Source organism: Ciconia boyciana, chromosome 2 (genome assembly GCF_034638445.1).
Source record: "Ciconia boyciana chromosome 2, ASM3463844v1, whole genome shotgun sequence".
NCBI lineage: Eukaryota > Metazoa > Chordata > Aves > Ciconiiformes > Ciconiidae > Ciconia > Ciconia boyciana.
The window spans coordinates 133,775,635-133,791,908 of NC_132935.1; the positions used below are offsets into that span (position 1 = coordinate 133,775,635).

A 16,274-nucleotide genomic window follows, 5' to 3' on the forward strand; every position below is an offset into this window, starting at 1 on the left:
AAGGGAACAACTTTAGGAGCTAGTTTGGAATACAACAAATAATTCCATACAAATGCACGCCATGACACAAGATACCCCAGTTCACATACCGTCACTTTTATCATCCTACATCCCCCATGCAGAGATTGGGAATACTGCCTCGTTGGAAAAAGCTTTTTGTTGTTGTTTTTTAAACATATCAGAGCTCTAACAGTAAAGTCTCACGTTCACTCTCGAAGCCTACAAGTCCTTAATAAGATGGAGAACAGCATCATTTAAGGATAGTTTATCAAATACAAATAGTTCAATTTCAGTTGACGCAACTGGTAATATTAGCTCAATGTTCAGGAGAAGTGTCAGCTATTTTAAAACCTGAATTTTAGTGATAAGTATAAGGTATTTCCTCAGTTAAGGGTTTAACATTTATTACAGAAAATCCTGAAAAAAGTATTAATTTAAAACTGTCTGGTATTCTTGCAATAGTAAAAAAAAAAAAAACCAAAACAAAACAAACCCAAAACTTTGTCAGACCACTCACCCGCAACACTGGTAATGGTAACAGGAACTCCTTGAACTTGAACACCTGCAGCACCCAGGTTGGCAACACTTACTGTTTGAAGATTAGGTACTGAAGCAAGCTGGGCAGCGTTCAGAGTGATGGGGGTACCAGCAACAGCCACTGGTGCAATCTGGGCAATGGTTGTGCCACCACTTGAAGACACAGGGGTAATGGTTAGTTGTTGCGGTAACCCAGCATTTTGAACCTGAAGATTTGAAAGGCTTTGCAGATTCTGAACCTGTACAGTTTGCCAGCTGATCTGCCCTGATGGTGTTAAAGTTGGAGCCCTGATGAGCACCTGAGTTGGACTCACTGCCTGCAGCTGAACGTTCTGCAAAGGCTGCTGCTGGATGGTCTGTATAGTCTGCCCTGACTGGAGCTGAAATGACTGTGGAGGAATGGCCTGAATAATCTGCTGTTGAGGCTGCTGGATCTGTATCTGCTGCAGAATAGGCTGACCTACAATTTGGACCTGCTGAAGGGAACCTGACTGATCCTGGACGTTCTGTAGTCCATTGGACTGAAGCTGACTGGAGCTCTGGGCTTCGGAGTCTGTAGCAGTTGTTTGAGGTTCTTCAGTCGCCTGCTCTGAACTGCTGCCTGCTGTGCTTGTGTACTGTCCTGTTTCTGCAGAGCTTACTAGCGTGTCACTGCTAGTCAGAGATGTTGAGGCAGTGGTCGTAGAGGTGGAAGATGAGGAAGGAGACTCTGGCATTGTACTAACAGAGGCAGAAGTGACTGGCGTAGATGCTAGCTGATTTCCGTTGGAAACTCCACTCTCAGTAGACTGGCCAACTTGACCCGAACCTCCTCCAGCTGCCACATTGTTTATCACGGGCAATGCTAGGGTTACCCCACCAATGTTTATAGGTAACGTTGTTACAACTTGCGCCTGAGTACCAGGAATAGTTTGCAGTTGCAGTGGTATGGAAACACCAGGCCTAATTTGGACTGGAACTGTCTGATTTGCTAGGTTTTGAGCAATAACATTCCCCGAAGCTGTCCTATTTGCAGTTGTGAGGATAGCTTGATTATTCCCTGCAGGAATAAGCTGAATTTGACCCTGTATGTCTTGTAGACCAGTAGCATTAGATGGATTGATCTGAAGTTGTTGACCTTCTGTTGTCTGAATCTGTGGGATCACTTGGTATTGGACACTGCCGCTTGGATTTTGTACTTGAATGACTTGGAATTGTCCAGGGGTTGTTGCAGAAGAATTGCCCGATTTGGTTTTTGAAGGAGATGTATTTCCATTGTTACTGCTGGAGGGACTTGCTGCACTCGAGGCAACAGAAGATCCTTGCTGAGCAACATTATTTTCTTTTGAAGCAGAAGGAGCAGCAGCAACAAGCTGCCAAGCGTTTCCAGCAAGCTGAGTTGTTACCAATTCTAACTGCTGTGGCTGATTCTGAAGCTGCACCAAACCTTGATTCGGATCTATAATAATCTGCTGCTGCCCAGTTCCTTGATTCTCACCAGGAGTTCCTATTTTGCTGCAAGTGGCTGCCAGCAAAGCGAGAGGTGAAGGCTGAGAATCCTATCCATAAAGAGAGAAAACAGAACAGATTCAGAAGAAGAGCATGGGTATGAACCATCAGAAGTAAGCATTAAGGTTTACACAGGAAGAAGGAAAAAAGTGCTTCTGCATAGAGACCAGTGATACAGCTCTGAATAAGGAAGTATGTATTTCTGTAAATAATCTTTAAACATAAAGCCCCCAATTATCAAGGAATATGTGACAGCCAGGACCTCAACCACATCCTCAATCCAGTCTTTCCCCGCCTCCCCCTAAAATAAAGAAAAATTTAAAAAATGCTTCTGTTACATGGAAAGCAGCTGATCACTGCAAAATGCAATCAAAAAAACATGTCCAGGCAGTAAAAATATTGCACCCAACCAACTATGTTTCATCCAACCCAAAGAAAGATGCCCTGAGCAGGAAAATGCTGTTAGCTGAACATTTCATTTTAAATGCTAATAGTTTGGGCACTTCCCTGTTTGGGTGTGTGTCTTTTACCTGTGAGCCTCCAGTTTTCCCCTTTTTATTATTATTGTTGTTATTCTCTGCCTCGGGAGATTTCTCTCCCTCTGTGGGCATAGTTTCCTCCTTCTTTTGATCTGCAAAAATATCAAGTGTAACAGGTTAATTATTCACTTTCATTTATACAATAACAAATCCTACAAGCATATCCTTTTTGGTTCCCAGCTTGTCGCCTTTACCTCTCCATAAAAACAACAGTGCAAATCATTATTACAAAAGAACGAGTCCTAAGAAACGTGGTTTGAAACCCAACCCATGGGGGCTGGAGAGTTAACACCCAGAAAGGGGAGGTTTGGTTTCCTCTCCCAGAGACAGCAGGAAAAAACCACCCACAACCCTCCTCCTCCTCCTGCCCCCTAAAGCATCGACGGCCACTCAGTGGCCGTCGATGCTTTAGGGCCAGGAGAGGGGTTGTGCATGGGAGGGAAAGAGGGAGGAAAAGAGGAATGAAAGAGGGAGGGATGTGCACAGGAGGGAGGGTTAGCGAAGAAAGGGGGAATGGAGGAGGGAGGTACGGAGGAGGCAAGTCGGAGGGGCAGGCAGGGGAGGAAGAGAAGAAAGGGGGCATAAGAGGAAGCGGCACGGATGGGTGGAGGGGCAGCAAGAGAAGAGCGGGGTAAGAAGGGGGAGAAGCAGGGGAGAAAAGGGGGAACCCGGGAGGGCGGGATAGAGGGGGGATGAAGGGTGGAGGGAGGAGCGGAGGGAGGGAGGGGTGTGCACAGGAGGGAGAGAGGGAGGGGGTTACATACCGCTCATCCCGCATTAATGCCCCGCTGAGGCGCCGCTCTAGGGGGGAGGAGAAGGAGGAGGAGGAGGCGGAGGGTGGGGTGGGGGTAGCGGGGAGAAGGCCGGTCGCAGCCGGAGCTGGGAGGAGCGGGACGGCCTATTTTTCCACGAATGGCCGCCGCTGGGCTGTGGCGTAGCTGCCTCTCTCTCCGCCCGCCGCCGCCGCCGGCCTCAGCCCGCCGCCTTGAGTGACAGCTGCGGGCGGCCGGGCGGCGAGGGGGAGGGAGGGCGAGCGGCGGCGGGGGCGGGGCTCGCCGGGGCCCAACTGACGCCCACTGAGCAGGAAACCGAGCCCAGCCGCCAGCCTCTCGGCCGCCCCTCTCCGCCTCAGCCCGGCTCCCCACGCCGGAGGCAGAGGAGGCGGGTCGGGGGCGGGACGCGGCGCCCCGCGAGCCCGGCCCCGGCAGGCAGCGGGGCAGGCGACGGGCCCTCGTCTTCCTCCTCCTCCTCGTCTTCGGGCCGCCCGTGCCGCGCGCCGGGCGGGAGGGGGCGTGGCTGCCGAGGCGCGCGCGCTTCGGGGTGGGGGCGGGCGGGCGGCCCCGGCTCCCGCGCTCGTGCCGCTCTTGACAGCGCGAGGGGAGGGCAGGCGAAGGGCGGGGCCCGGCCGCCGCGGGGCGGGGCCCGGCCGAGCCGTAGCCCTCGGGCTGCCCGCGGCCCGCCGCGGCTCGGGCGATGATTGACGGCGCGCGCGCGCCGGCCGCCAACGAATCCGGCGAGGGGCGGGCGGAGCCCAGCGCGGAGCTGGCCAACCCGCCGGCACCTGCCCGCCTCGCGCGCTCGTAACTGACAGCGCGCGGGAAGCGGCGCCGCAGCTTCCCCTGGGGCGCGGCTCCCTCCCTCCCTCCCTCCCTCCGCGCCGTACCCCGCTGGCGACCCACCCCCCCCGCCTTCCCCAGCCCGGCCGGAGAGGGAAGAGGAGAGACCCCCGTGGTTTCCAAACGGAAGCCGGGGCCTATTCCCTCCCCCTCGCTCCGCTACTCCTTTGTAACAGCCTTCCGAGCCAACCCTCTGCCTGCGCGCCCGGCTCAGAGGGAGGCGGGGGAAGGGCGGCCCAGGGATTTCTTCCACACCTGCTGGGGATATTTCCCGCAGCCGGGGGCGAGGGGGCGGGAACTGGCCTCCTCCCTCCCCATTGGCGCAGCCGCGGTGGCGGGCGCGCGCGGCACGCCGGGATATGTAGTTCTGGGCGGGGGCCACGGCGCGGGCTCGGGGCGCGCAGCGCGGCGGTAGCGCATGCGCAGAGAGGGCGGGGGGCGCTGTCCCCGGCAGGTGCCGTTGGGCGCCGTCAGCCGCCGGGCCGGGCTGGCGCGGCCGCCTAGGACGGGCGGGGGGAGCGGGGCGTCGGGTCGGGTCGGGTCGGGTCATCTCAGCCCTTTGCGTAGCCTCGCTGCGATTCGCAGAGCGGGAATCAGCCCCCAGCAGCCTGTGCTGGGCCAGGCTGGTGGTCGTTGCATTAAAACCAGATAAATTATGGTTGTGCAGTTGATTTCCTCTGGTTCTTGCACTGCCCGTTCCCTGTGGGAGCAGGCCGGTGGTGTTGCTCACTCAGCCTGACTGGTTTGGAAAGACAGCTGGGTAAGCCGAAACTGGTTGTGGCTGTGGTGTGGTGCAAGAAATGGTGGATCTGCAAAAACTGGCAGCATGGCAAAGCACGTTAATCCCATTCAGATTTGGAAGAAATTTGCTTGTAGTGGTACACGTTTGCTGTTCTGTCGGTTCAAATTTTCTATACTACATGCCCAAATTCTTTGTGAAGTAATACAGAGCACCTACTAACCATGTCAGTGACAAAAATACCAGCTGTTCAACAGTTTCATCCTTCAAAGAGATGAGGATGCCTTCAATCTCCATCCCAGGCCTCCAGGACACCCTCTGGAAGACAGGAAATGTAGAAATACCAGGCTTGTCCATTGTAGAGGAAGAAAATGATCAGAAATAAACGTGGCGCAGGCTGTTACCAGGCATACACAGTCAGAACACACAGGTCACAAGTAGGTGCACCAGAAAATGACCTTACAAATGCTGAATAAATTGCGTTCAGATAAGCAAATGGTAATATCTCACAGTTTACAGCTCAGCCAGATCTCAGGGCCTTCTCCTAGGCAGTGCCGGGGAGCGGGAAGAGCGGGGCTGCCCCAGGAGGGAGCTGGCTGCCGAGGAGACCCCAGCCCGGCAGGGCAGTGCCCTCGTGGGCAAGGCGCTGTCCCCCATGTCTGAGCAGGGCTGGGGTGGTGACAAGACCTGCCAATGGTCCAGCGGTCGTCAGAGGAGCAGGAGACGGGGCCACCTCCACCACAGGGCTGGATCTGGGGCCAGGTCTGAGCTCTGGCGGAGCTCCAGCCCCTGGGCAGTGGGCAGGGGTTCTGAGCAAGGGTGGTCAGGGCACCGCAGCCTGCCCGTGTGCTCAGGGCTCTGAGAGGCGGAGTAGAGAGCACCTCCTGAATAAGAGGTTGCGTGAAGAATGGGCAAATGTATTAGCAAGGCCATTTTTTTAGTGAGAGACAGGTGTTTTAAGTCCTATGGGAGCTTTTAAACTTTCACTGGATTCCACTGGATCTGAGGCTGTAGTGCTTTTGAAAATCTGGCTCTAGGGTGCAAAGAGTAAAAGCTCTGTCTCAGCTCAGCGAGGGATTGAAGTGACAGATAAAAGATGGTGGTGGTGTAGGTGGTTTCAGTAGGGGCATCATCATTTTTATATATTTTTACCATCCACAGTTAGTCCTATACCACCTACTCTTTCCCAAATTCCAAATGTCACTCTTGTTCAAATTCTTTCTGCCAACTTAAGCTTTCTGAGCCTGCCTCTTTCAGCATCATCCCCACATGAACCAGTACCTACCCTCTGCACCCTGATACTGGTTGCTCTCTGTGGGCTCTCACAGAAGTCAGCAGAAGTCACTTGTTGAGTTACATGGAAGTAGGATTAGGTCTGAGGATGTATATTTGTTGACACAGGAGTCCCAACTGCTGTTGGAATGGATGAAAGAAAAGTAACAGAAATAGGGAAAAATTAAGTAAAAAGTTTTCATCACCACCTTCTTTCAGGCTCAGAATTTTAAAAGTGTGTCAACAACCAGGAAGAGAGCACAGCATGGAAATGCGTGGGTGAGCAGAGACCCACCAAAATGCGAGGTTTCTGGCAAGACGTAGCTCAGGCATAGTATCACATGAGGGTGGCTGGTTTGCACAACAGCCCAAAGTAAGAAAATCCACTTAGTGCTGAGTCTCTACTGCTTGGCATCTCTCATAGTGTATATATATTTTGTTTAATTATGAAGAGTTTAGCTCCCTGTTTTTAATATTTTAATTATCCTTTCTCTGTATCCATATGTGCAGTTTTCTGTCTCTCTTGTTTATCGGTTCTTCTACATTTCATTTATCGTTTTCTGATCTTTTGATGACATTCCTTATTACCCTGATTTGATTTTCTTTATTTTCTCCAGCTTTTTCCTCTGTGAAGTTACTTCCCTGGATCTTGCTTGTCCCATTATTTTTTGCTACTTTCTTTCTTGGTTCTAATACCCACTCTTTTCTCCACCTCAAAAATATTGTTCCACTGAAATTCCCCACCTGTGTTTTGCATTTCTCACCCCTCCCCCCCCCCCCCGGCCCCTCCTTTTTAAGCTCCCAAACTATCTTATATCTTCTTTTGTGTCACTTCTGGCTTGCTCTCTAAGCTATCCTTAGCGTTCATTGGTTTTTCACCTAACACACTGACTAATATTTTTGAACATTTTTAGGCATTGCTCTACTGAGCACAGTGAGGCTTGTAATGCTGAACAGAGCAACACCTAAATATCTTTACAAAGAAAAAAAAAGAGGGGGCGTGAAGGGGGAGGGAGAGACAGCTGGCTGCATGCTCCAGTTTCATTGGTTACCCTCTCTACTATCTGCCAGCACTTACATAGGTTGTGTTTGGACAGAGAGGGCTTAGAGGCCAGCAGCTGTAAACAGCAGAGTCAGTAGTTAGACGGTGGCTTCACAAAGCTGTGAATCTGGTTGTAGGCTAGCTAGTATTAGATTAAAAATGCTGCAGCCCTTAGACACAAGATGTTGAACTAGTATAACACCACTCTGTTTGGCTGAAGGAGGGGGTGGGGGTAAGAATATATAAATAAACAAATGAAGGAATAATTTTTATCTGGCAGGATTATGCAAGATCAGGTATCAGATATCCACATTTCTGAATGAACCTTCTTTGCCAGCCCAAAGGCTCTTTTGCCAATCCTTTCGTGCTCCCTTTCTGCTCTTGATGCTGCTTTGTCTTGGAACCCAAATGTTTCCAATAAATCGCTTTCCCTGTGTACATGCAGGTTTGGGTGCATATTTTTCCTCTTTTATTTGGGCCCTTGCTGGAGTCCGGTGTTTTGTTGTAAACTGTCTCGACTCCAACAACAGCAGCTTTGAAGAACTTGGTGACGGCATAGCATTACTGATCAGACAGAGCCTGGACCAGAGCCACTGTGGAAATCGTGTACTTGGCAAGCACGCTCCTTAGGCATTGTTCAACATGATCCCAAGTGGACCAAGTCAGAGGTATTTGACCTGCTTGGATTCTGTGGAAAACATCTATCGACAACACCATGGGAACTCAAGGCATGAATTCTTCTGTAGTGTCATTTCTTTGCAAATACATCAGCCTGGGAAACCTCAAACAGCGCAGGACTGGGTTAAGAATCCTGCCTCCAGGAAGACCAATGGTAAAAATGAACTATGCAGTTCTGCCTGCCATGGCCCTAACTTGTCCAAGCCTGAAACACAAAGCTCCCCTTCCCTTCTACCGCATCTATACACATTGCACCTGCTTCTCACTCACCTGTGCTCTCCTAGGATTTTGTCATGTCGTAACTATGTGACAGTAATTATGAGAAAACAGGTATGTCTCAGACACTGAATCAAGCATTTAGTTATTCCGAACAGAATTTATGCAATAACATGACTCTAGACAGGGCCCATGCACTCCCCACCCTGTTACCATACCAACTCTGACCATTGGGTGACATTGTGTTAGACATTGTAAAAATAAGCTTAGGATAGAAAAGCGGAACCCACTTGATATTACTCAAGACATCAGACTTCATTCCTTGTCACAGTAACAGGTCACAGCTGCAATCCAGGACTTCAGCATGTCCAAGGACACAGCATGGACAGCAACTTCAGCACATTCATTGATGGGCTTTCCCTGGCTTAGTCAAAGATGTGCTTTTTCACCACCCAGAATCATGTCACCCAGCATGAAGGTGATGTGCATACCTTAAGGGAGTGATCATTCTCTTCTGTACACTTTTCTATGCTTGACCTATTGCAAATTTGAAAAGTAAAATAAAGTCTTGCTCAAAGTCTGTTTGAACTCAAAGAGCTATTTGACTGTACTTGTCATTGTTATGAAGTGTCTTTGGCTTCTCTCCTCCTGTCCCTAACTTCTGACAGATCTGCGTCTCTGCAGACATCTTGCCTTCTCCTTTCTCCCAAGCCAGAGAGCCCCCATTGCTAAGTATGTGACATAATCTACCATCATCAGTGCTAAATTAAGTAGGGAGGGAAAAACCTTGGGATGCACTTCCTCATGATTAGGAGATAGATACTGTTAAATATGTAAAAAAATGGTAGGAAAGCTATGGGTAGAATCAAGTCTGACAGAAGATCAATGATTTTTCTTTGAGCCGGACAGGCACACACATCCAGCTACCATTTGACAGCAACTTAAGCAGTAGTTGAAAAGGTTTCAGTGGAGATTGCCAATGGATGAGCTCATGAGCTTGGATGTTGGGGTGCAGGTACAGTCACCAGTGGCTCTTGATGGGTCAGTCTGTTGATCTCAGCGTGCTGGGAACTTGGGGGACCATAGCCTGCCTCTGTCAGCATGGCCAGGAGAGAGCTGTGGAACACACAGACATCACGTACCTTGCTAAATCACCCGACACTGGCTTTGTCTTCCATGGTTATCTACAACAGCTTGCAACACAATTACTCCTTCCTTTTGATCTAGAGCATGGAGACCTGAATACGTGGAGAGTATTTTTTCCCCTTCAGTGACCCTAATGCAGCTGAGAAAGTATCCAAGAAAAGTCTGCTACCACTTCTCATCAAAATGGTTGTTTTCATTTCCTAAATAACCTTGTTTGCTGTTGATTTTCCAGTCCCAACATGCTGCCAGAGCACTGATATAGTAGAATTATGCTTTGGGTCTTCACATGACTAGTTATCCTCCTCTACTTGTTCAACAACACACTTATACTAGTCATTATCTCACCAAATAAGAGCTGAACTTATCACAAATCTACCGTTAATATTGTACTTCCCATTCTAGAAATGTCATTTCGCTGCTGAGCCACCCCACCTGCTTTTGCAGAATTCTTCTGACAGAGCCAGACATGATGCTCAAAGGGATCCTGTCTTTGTCATCAGTGACAATATCTGACTACCCAGAAAGTCGTGCCTGATGTAACTCCAACTTTGCAGTTTCGTTTTATGTGGCCCATTGTGTGCAGGAAACAACACTTCTGGCTCAGGAAGTCTGCATGCATCTGCACTGCCACTGAAAGCACTGCTGCCATGCCCAGATATGTGCTTCTTGCTCAGTTCATCTTGCAAAAATGGAGAGGCTCTGATGGTGGGTGTGGTGACAGGTCCGTGGTGTTTTATATGAGTTTTTTAAAGCTGTTGGGTACTTCAAAGACAGAATCATGATCCCTCTCCCCTATTCCCTGCAGTGAAACAGGGCTTGCAGCTTTCAAAGTACCAGAGGATGGGAAAGTGGGATGCACTACAAACTAGGATACTTGTTAACATGCCTATAATAGACGTAGGCCTAAGCAGGATATCCTATGCTCTGTGTAATTTGCAATTTGTGATCCAAATTTTGTACATGCTACCAGTGACTCAGTTCTGGACAAATCTTGTATTAATAAATGTAAAAAAAGCTGCATGAGAGATCTGTCAATAACAACACTGGTTCTTGTTTGAGAAAATCAATTAATATACCTGGAAATTCAAGTCTACAAGTGTAGCAAGTATATGGGAGAATGTGAGGTTGAATTTTTACCCCTAAACTCTAATAGAAAAGAAAACTGATAAAACAAGCACATTCCATAGTCTTAGATATATTTTCTAATCTTGACTCTTCAATATGATACAGTTTTACTTTAATGAAATTTCTGAGGTGAGAGAACTGAGAACATGAGCCATAGATTCCATTTTTATCTAGATCAAAGTCTCAGTGTGTTTTGTGGTAAAAGAATGACCCTTGTAAAAGAAGTGCACAAGGAAGGGTACAAATGGAAGTAAACTAGTAGTAATAGATCATTTCAAGTACCCAGGATTAGTGGCTCAAATGCCGCTGAAGGATATAGCTAAGAGTAGCAAATTCTTGTTACCACAAATGAGTGCTTTAAGCAGTAGGTAGCTTTGCTGGTGCACAAGAGATTTAGTCCTAAGTAACAAACGAGATCTGATTTAAGAAGTAATTACAGCTGACTCCCTCTGTCACAGTAGCTGCAAGATAGTGAAGATTAGTGTAGTGATCTTAACTGCAGAAAGTGTCCAAAGGCATAAAACCATGAAACCAAAGGCAAAATATTAAAATGAAATGAACTTTAAAATGAACTTGGTAACTATTTAAATACACCACAGTAGAATAGTAAAATCAACAAACATGTTACATTAGATAATTTATTCCAGTAATAAATAAGTCTACCAAGAATTAACAGCAGCCCCAGTGATGCCAGGAGGAAGCGTCATGAACAGTGGCAGCTGAATTCTGTAGCTGATGTGCGTATCAGAGGGGCTCTGTGGGGAAACGTAAAATTCAAGTGGCCAGAAATAAATCTGAAAGAAGATAAATATTTGGAATCAAAGACCTGCAGGCATCAAGAGACGCGTTAACCTGTCTTGAGAGAATGGATCAAAGGCAGCAGCAGATCTAACCTCTCTGCAGATGTTACTACTTACAAGGATCAGACCACCAGGGCATGAGTTTCTTTTTGCAGATAAGAAAGGCAAGTCACTGTCAGAAATGGGCGTGAAAATATTTAGTATTAAAATAAAAAAGCTAATTTAAGTTACAAGTTTCTGTTTCTTTGATACTGTAACAACAGTAGCTAGAATAAAAAAAACTGCAGGAGCTCATACTGTTTGCCTCTTGCTCCAAGGAACGGAGAATCTCTGATGAGCATTTTTCTAACCTGTTCTTAGAAACCTGAATGGTAGAGATTGTACCACATCTTTAGGTGACCTATTTCTGTCCATAGCTATCCTTAGAGTTAGAAGTTTTTCTTATCTTAGCCTAAACCTTTCCTGCTGCAATTGAAGCCAGTTAGGTTTTATCTTGTCCTCAGTGTCATGAAGATCAATGGGATCCCTGCTTATGAGAACCTTCTACATATTGGAAGGTTGTTATCATATCACCTCCACACCTGCCATCAGCCTTTATTTTTTAAAGCAAATATATCCTTTCCCTTTTTCAATCATTCTCCATCTTTTAAACCTCCCTTTTTTTAAAACATCTTCCTGTACTGTCCTATTAAACTACACCAAACTAAGACTGCTGAGGTGAGTTAAGAAAAACTATTTCTAACACTGTCTTGCATATGACGCATCTATTAAAATGTCCCAGGATGAGTTTTTCTATTTTTGTATCCGCATCATATTGTTGACTCATATTCAATATGTGGTTTACTGTAACATGCAGGTCTCTTTCTACAGTGCTGTTACTATTCTCCATTTTGTATTTATGCATTTGATTTTTTTCTTGCCTCAATATAGTACTTGATACTTGTGTTTATTGAGTTTCATCTTATTGATTACAGACCACTTCTCCCATTTATCAAAGTCATTTTGAATTCTAATCCTTCAGCTCCCTTGCAACCTCTTCTACTTTGGCATCATGTGCAAATTTTGCAAGTGTGCTCTCTGTTCCATCATCCAAGTCATGAATGAAAATGTTGCATTGTATAAGATCTTGGATAGACCCCAGCAGAATTCTATATTATATATACTTTTTGTTTGAAAACACAATATAGATAAGTCTTGGAGTATTTTTGGCAAGCAACTGTGCACCCACTGTGTAGCAATTTAGCCCAGAACAAAATATTTCTGTAAGCTGTCTATGAGAATGTCATGTAAGACAGTGCCCAAAGACTCCCTGAAGTTGTTACACATCACTTCTACTGCCTCTTTCACTGCAGACCAGGTGGTCTGTTAAAGAAGGAAAATACAGCAGTTTAACAAACTTGTTTGCAACAAATCTTTGCTGGCTGTTTCTTTTTCACTGAGCCTCCAGGTGCTTTTAATGTGCCTGTATTAGAGTATTGTTCTTGATGTTGAAATTATGTTGACTGCTGATTCCTCCTTTCTTTCTGAAGATAATATTATATTCTCCTCTATTCAGACTCACCCATCTTCCATGAATTCTTGAAGACAGTGATGGCAAGGAGGTGTTACGAATGTGTTAATTCTAGAACCACTCCACAGAAAATTTCTGAGGTAAATATTTAGATAAGGAGTGAACGTAGTAATCACAGCTCTGTGCTTAAAATGAATATTTGACTCTTGGTTTAATAAGAGGTAAACTAGGTAAACATTGTTAAAGACAAAATTTACAACACAGAAAAGAATAAAGTAGAATAACTTATCAGAAATAAAAATGTATGACCAGTGTATTAGTAGTCTTTGTAACTTTAACAGACTTTTCCTTCTAAATATTGCCAAAGGTTATCATAAGAAGCTATTTAAATACTTACTAATTTTCTTTACCAAAACTACATTACCATAAAGTACTGGTTGCCAAATTGCTTACTTGAAGGTTGACTGGCAATAAGTCAGTAGGCAAAAGGAGTTAAAAAGGTGAACAAAATGTTAGGATACAGGCAGTGAGATCTAGAAATACTGAAATACACAGTATTTACATGTGACCGACCCTTTTTATCCCCTTACCCCTCAATTTTCCCGCTCTTGTTCCTCCCCAAATCACCTAAACCTCTCCCTTTTCCTGCCTTTGGTTCCTCCCCTAAACATCCCATAGTAAGTCCTGTGTGATCGCAAACTGCTTTTCTCCTGCATCCCATGATGTATCCTACCCCTGGGCAGCAACCCTCCTTGGTCCGAAAGGTGACCCAGAGAGCTGCTCACTTGCAGTGCCTCATCGTGATGGGTTTTTCACCTGGACACTGGGGCTGAGGCTCTGCTGGGACAGCCCGTGGGGGGGCCTGGACAAGTTGTTCATTCCTCGTCTGTCCTTGGTTCAGGTCCCTGCCTGTCACTCTGCGTCCCTGTGCTCCTCTGGGCTTGTGGAGGTGGGTCTTCAGTGGGCTGATGGCTCCTGTGATGGGCCTGGGGTTCCCCTCCTGCCACGGTCTCTCCCTCAGCTCCTTTGTGGGTGTTCAGGTGAACTTTATCACACAACCTAACACAGAATGACTCTTCTGCCACAGATGGGACTCCAGACACTAAAAAAATTAAAAATACAGTTGGAACCTTTCAAATGTAACTGATTTCTGTTAGTGAAATTTAAACCTCTCTGGAAAGCACCTATTTACTGTTGGTCTTGTAAGCAAAGCTATCCCCACTTGATATTATGGGTTGTGGGAGGTCCAATGATTACCTGAGTCTGTTCTTTCTTCTGTTTTAAGGAAAAAAATGTCAACAAACTGGTGACTGCCATTTTACCTGGTCGTATTTCTTTTCACTTTTTTTTATCTTGGTTTTGAGTTGAATTATGATGGAAATGTGAAAAGTGCTTTCTGTTTTATAAAGAGCTTCATGCAGATTGCTAAGATTCACCTCCAAAGTGTTAAAAGTCACATTCTAAATCATAACAAAAGTCTTCTCTTTTCATCAAGTTTTAGTTATTATGTGAGAGAAAAAAGGAAATTGCTTTTGGATACTCCTTGGAATTATGTGATGCTATAAGAAGCTGTTGCTAAGAAATAGGAGAGTTCAACCTTTTCTGCTTGGCAAAAGAATGTGGCCATGAACAGCTCTCCATCTGACTTAGCAGAGCACCTTAATTTATAGCTGTATGTTTAAATTTTTATTTTACAGCACGGGCACAGTTGCCTGACATCAAAGACAGCTTTCCTAGGCTGCAAATTTATTTTACTTTGCTGTCTCAGTAGCTGCATGTTGCAACAAGCAGCTTACAGAAGTGGGCACAACTAATCTGACACCATGTAGCCCATTCACCTTAGTCTTCAGATGAAGAACAACTGAAGAGTTTTAATGTCAGAGTTGTATCTCCTGTAACGGTAGGTAACAGCTCTGAACTAGCTAGATGCATCAATAGCCTTCTGCTACTCTCTAAGCTGAACAGGAAATCTAATTCATCTCATGTGGTTTCCTGCTGAAATACATATTTGCAATGGCAAATGTATGAGCACTGCAAAATTCAGTTACTAGATAGTGAGAGATAGCTTTTGTATTTTGGTATTTTTTTCTACAATGAAACATTGAACTTGCCAAACAACTGACTAAGCTCAACATAAAATATAATATGGAAATAATTTCTCTCTTTACCTACTGGAAAAATAATAATTAAAAGATAATTAAGAGAAAGATATATGAGCTTTCTGTTTAAATGTGTATATTTTACATATTTAAAAATTGGAGCTATTCTCACTGGAGTGAAGTCTGCCCTCAAGCTTCACAAGGGCACCTCACAGCTCTGGAGTAAGCACTGCTCTGGTGCCTAGCTGAGATGACTAAAGAGCATGCATGGAGAGCCAAACTCTTTGGGTGCCATTAAGTCTCCCTCTGTGGGAACGTATGCATTCAATCACTAGGGACAGGTAAGGGCAGAAAACAGCTGGGCAGTGGCTGCTGTAATCACACCGTGGTGCAGATGCAAGATTTGGCTCCGAGCAGCTAAACTATTTTGTCAGTTTGACAACAAATTATACCGTAGGTAGAATTCCCTGATCCCAATGCCTATGCTGACACTACCTATTTTTCCTCTTTCGAACGGAGAGTGAGAAGGGGAATGACAGGGATAACCAAAGTCAAACCTGACACCTTCTGTTTCACGTGACCAGCATATGCTTAGTGCAAAGTTCCTGCAGAGTCGCTCTGTAAAGCTGAGAGGGCTGGCTACAAACACAACAAAGCAGAAAGCATCTCTAGAAGCAGAAAACTGGCACACTGGAGCTTATGCCAGTTTGATCCCTTCTGCTATCCTGTATCAGAGGACATATTCCTTAGTTCCAACTCTTATTTTAAAAATATTCTTGTTTTGCCAGAGTTTATAATCTCCCGTTGTTAGTAACAGAAGGGCTTCAGAAACATTTAACATTTATGCTTTCTCTCAGTTTGCTTGTTCTGGACAGTACTCCTCTCATAGTCAGAAAAGCCATGATCTTGCAAATCACAGTGATCTATACCAATCTTACTTGTCATTGCAGCACTAGTCATTAGCAACTGCAGTGCTAGATTAACAGTAGTCTAATTAAAGTCTTCTGGGTTAGGCATTTAGTTTTATGTGCTGATTCACAGCCGCATACTTACCTGCGTCGGGTTCATATTCAGCTGTGTGGTTTCACAGCTATCTTTAGCTAACTTGAGAAGGTGCTCTTCCAAAAAGAACGATTCTGGTGTGCGTCACCATTGACTCCCTTGTGGTAGCACCAGCGCTTGTGTGGCCATGCAGTGATTCAGAGAAGCTCACTTAACCCCACTGGAAAAAACAATGACAAAAGAGGTGTTTTCTCAGCTAGGTCAGCAAGCTGTTTCAGCTGCCTGTGCTGATGAAGCAGCACAGCCCCAATGCAAAGGGAAGGTGAGAAGATGTGGCCATGCAGAGACTGGAATTGCACCTTTTGGCAGCAGTGGAGATCAGCTACAAGAGGCATGAAACCACTCCTTCACCGTGGGGTTAGCAGAATACCTCTGCACGAATTTTACTTGCTATCATGAGGTCGT

At 46.0% G+C, this 16,274-nt stretch overlaps 1 protein-coding gene across 3 annotated transcripts in view; it reads right to left on the reverse strand.

The window, feature by feature from the left end:
* SP4 (Sp4 transcription factor) overlaps window positions 1-16,274 on the reverse strand; it is a 52,800-nt gene that overhangs the window by 23,011 nt on the left and 13,515 nt on the right. Inside the window, exons 3-5 of one of the 3 annotated variants that reach the window (XM_072854160.1) lie at window positions 15,861-16,029; window positions 2,556-2,656; window positions 518-2,075 (exon numbers count right to left, since the gene is read on the reverse strand). In XM_072854160.1, coding sequence (XP_072710261.1) covers window positions 518-2,075; window positions 2,556-2,636 — 1,639 coding nt within the window. In that variant the 5' untranslated portion in view covers window positions 2,637-2,656; window positions 15,861-16,029. Of the gene's footprint in view, window positions 1-517; window positions 2,076-2,555; window positions 2,657-2,758; window positions 2,892-3,328; window positions 3,843-15,860; window positions 16,030-16,274 lie in introns of those variants that run through there. The other 2 variants (XM_072854159.1, XM_072854162.1) reach the window with 2 other exon arrangements.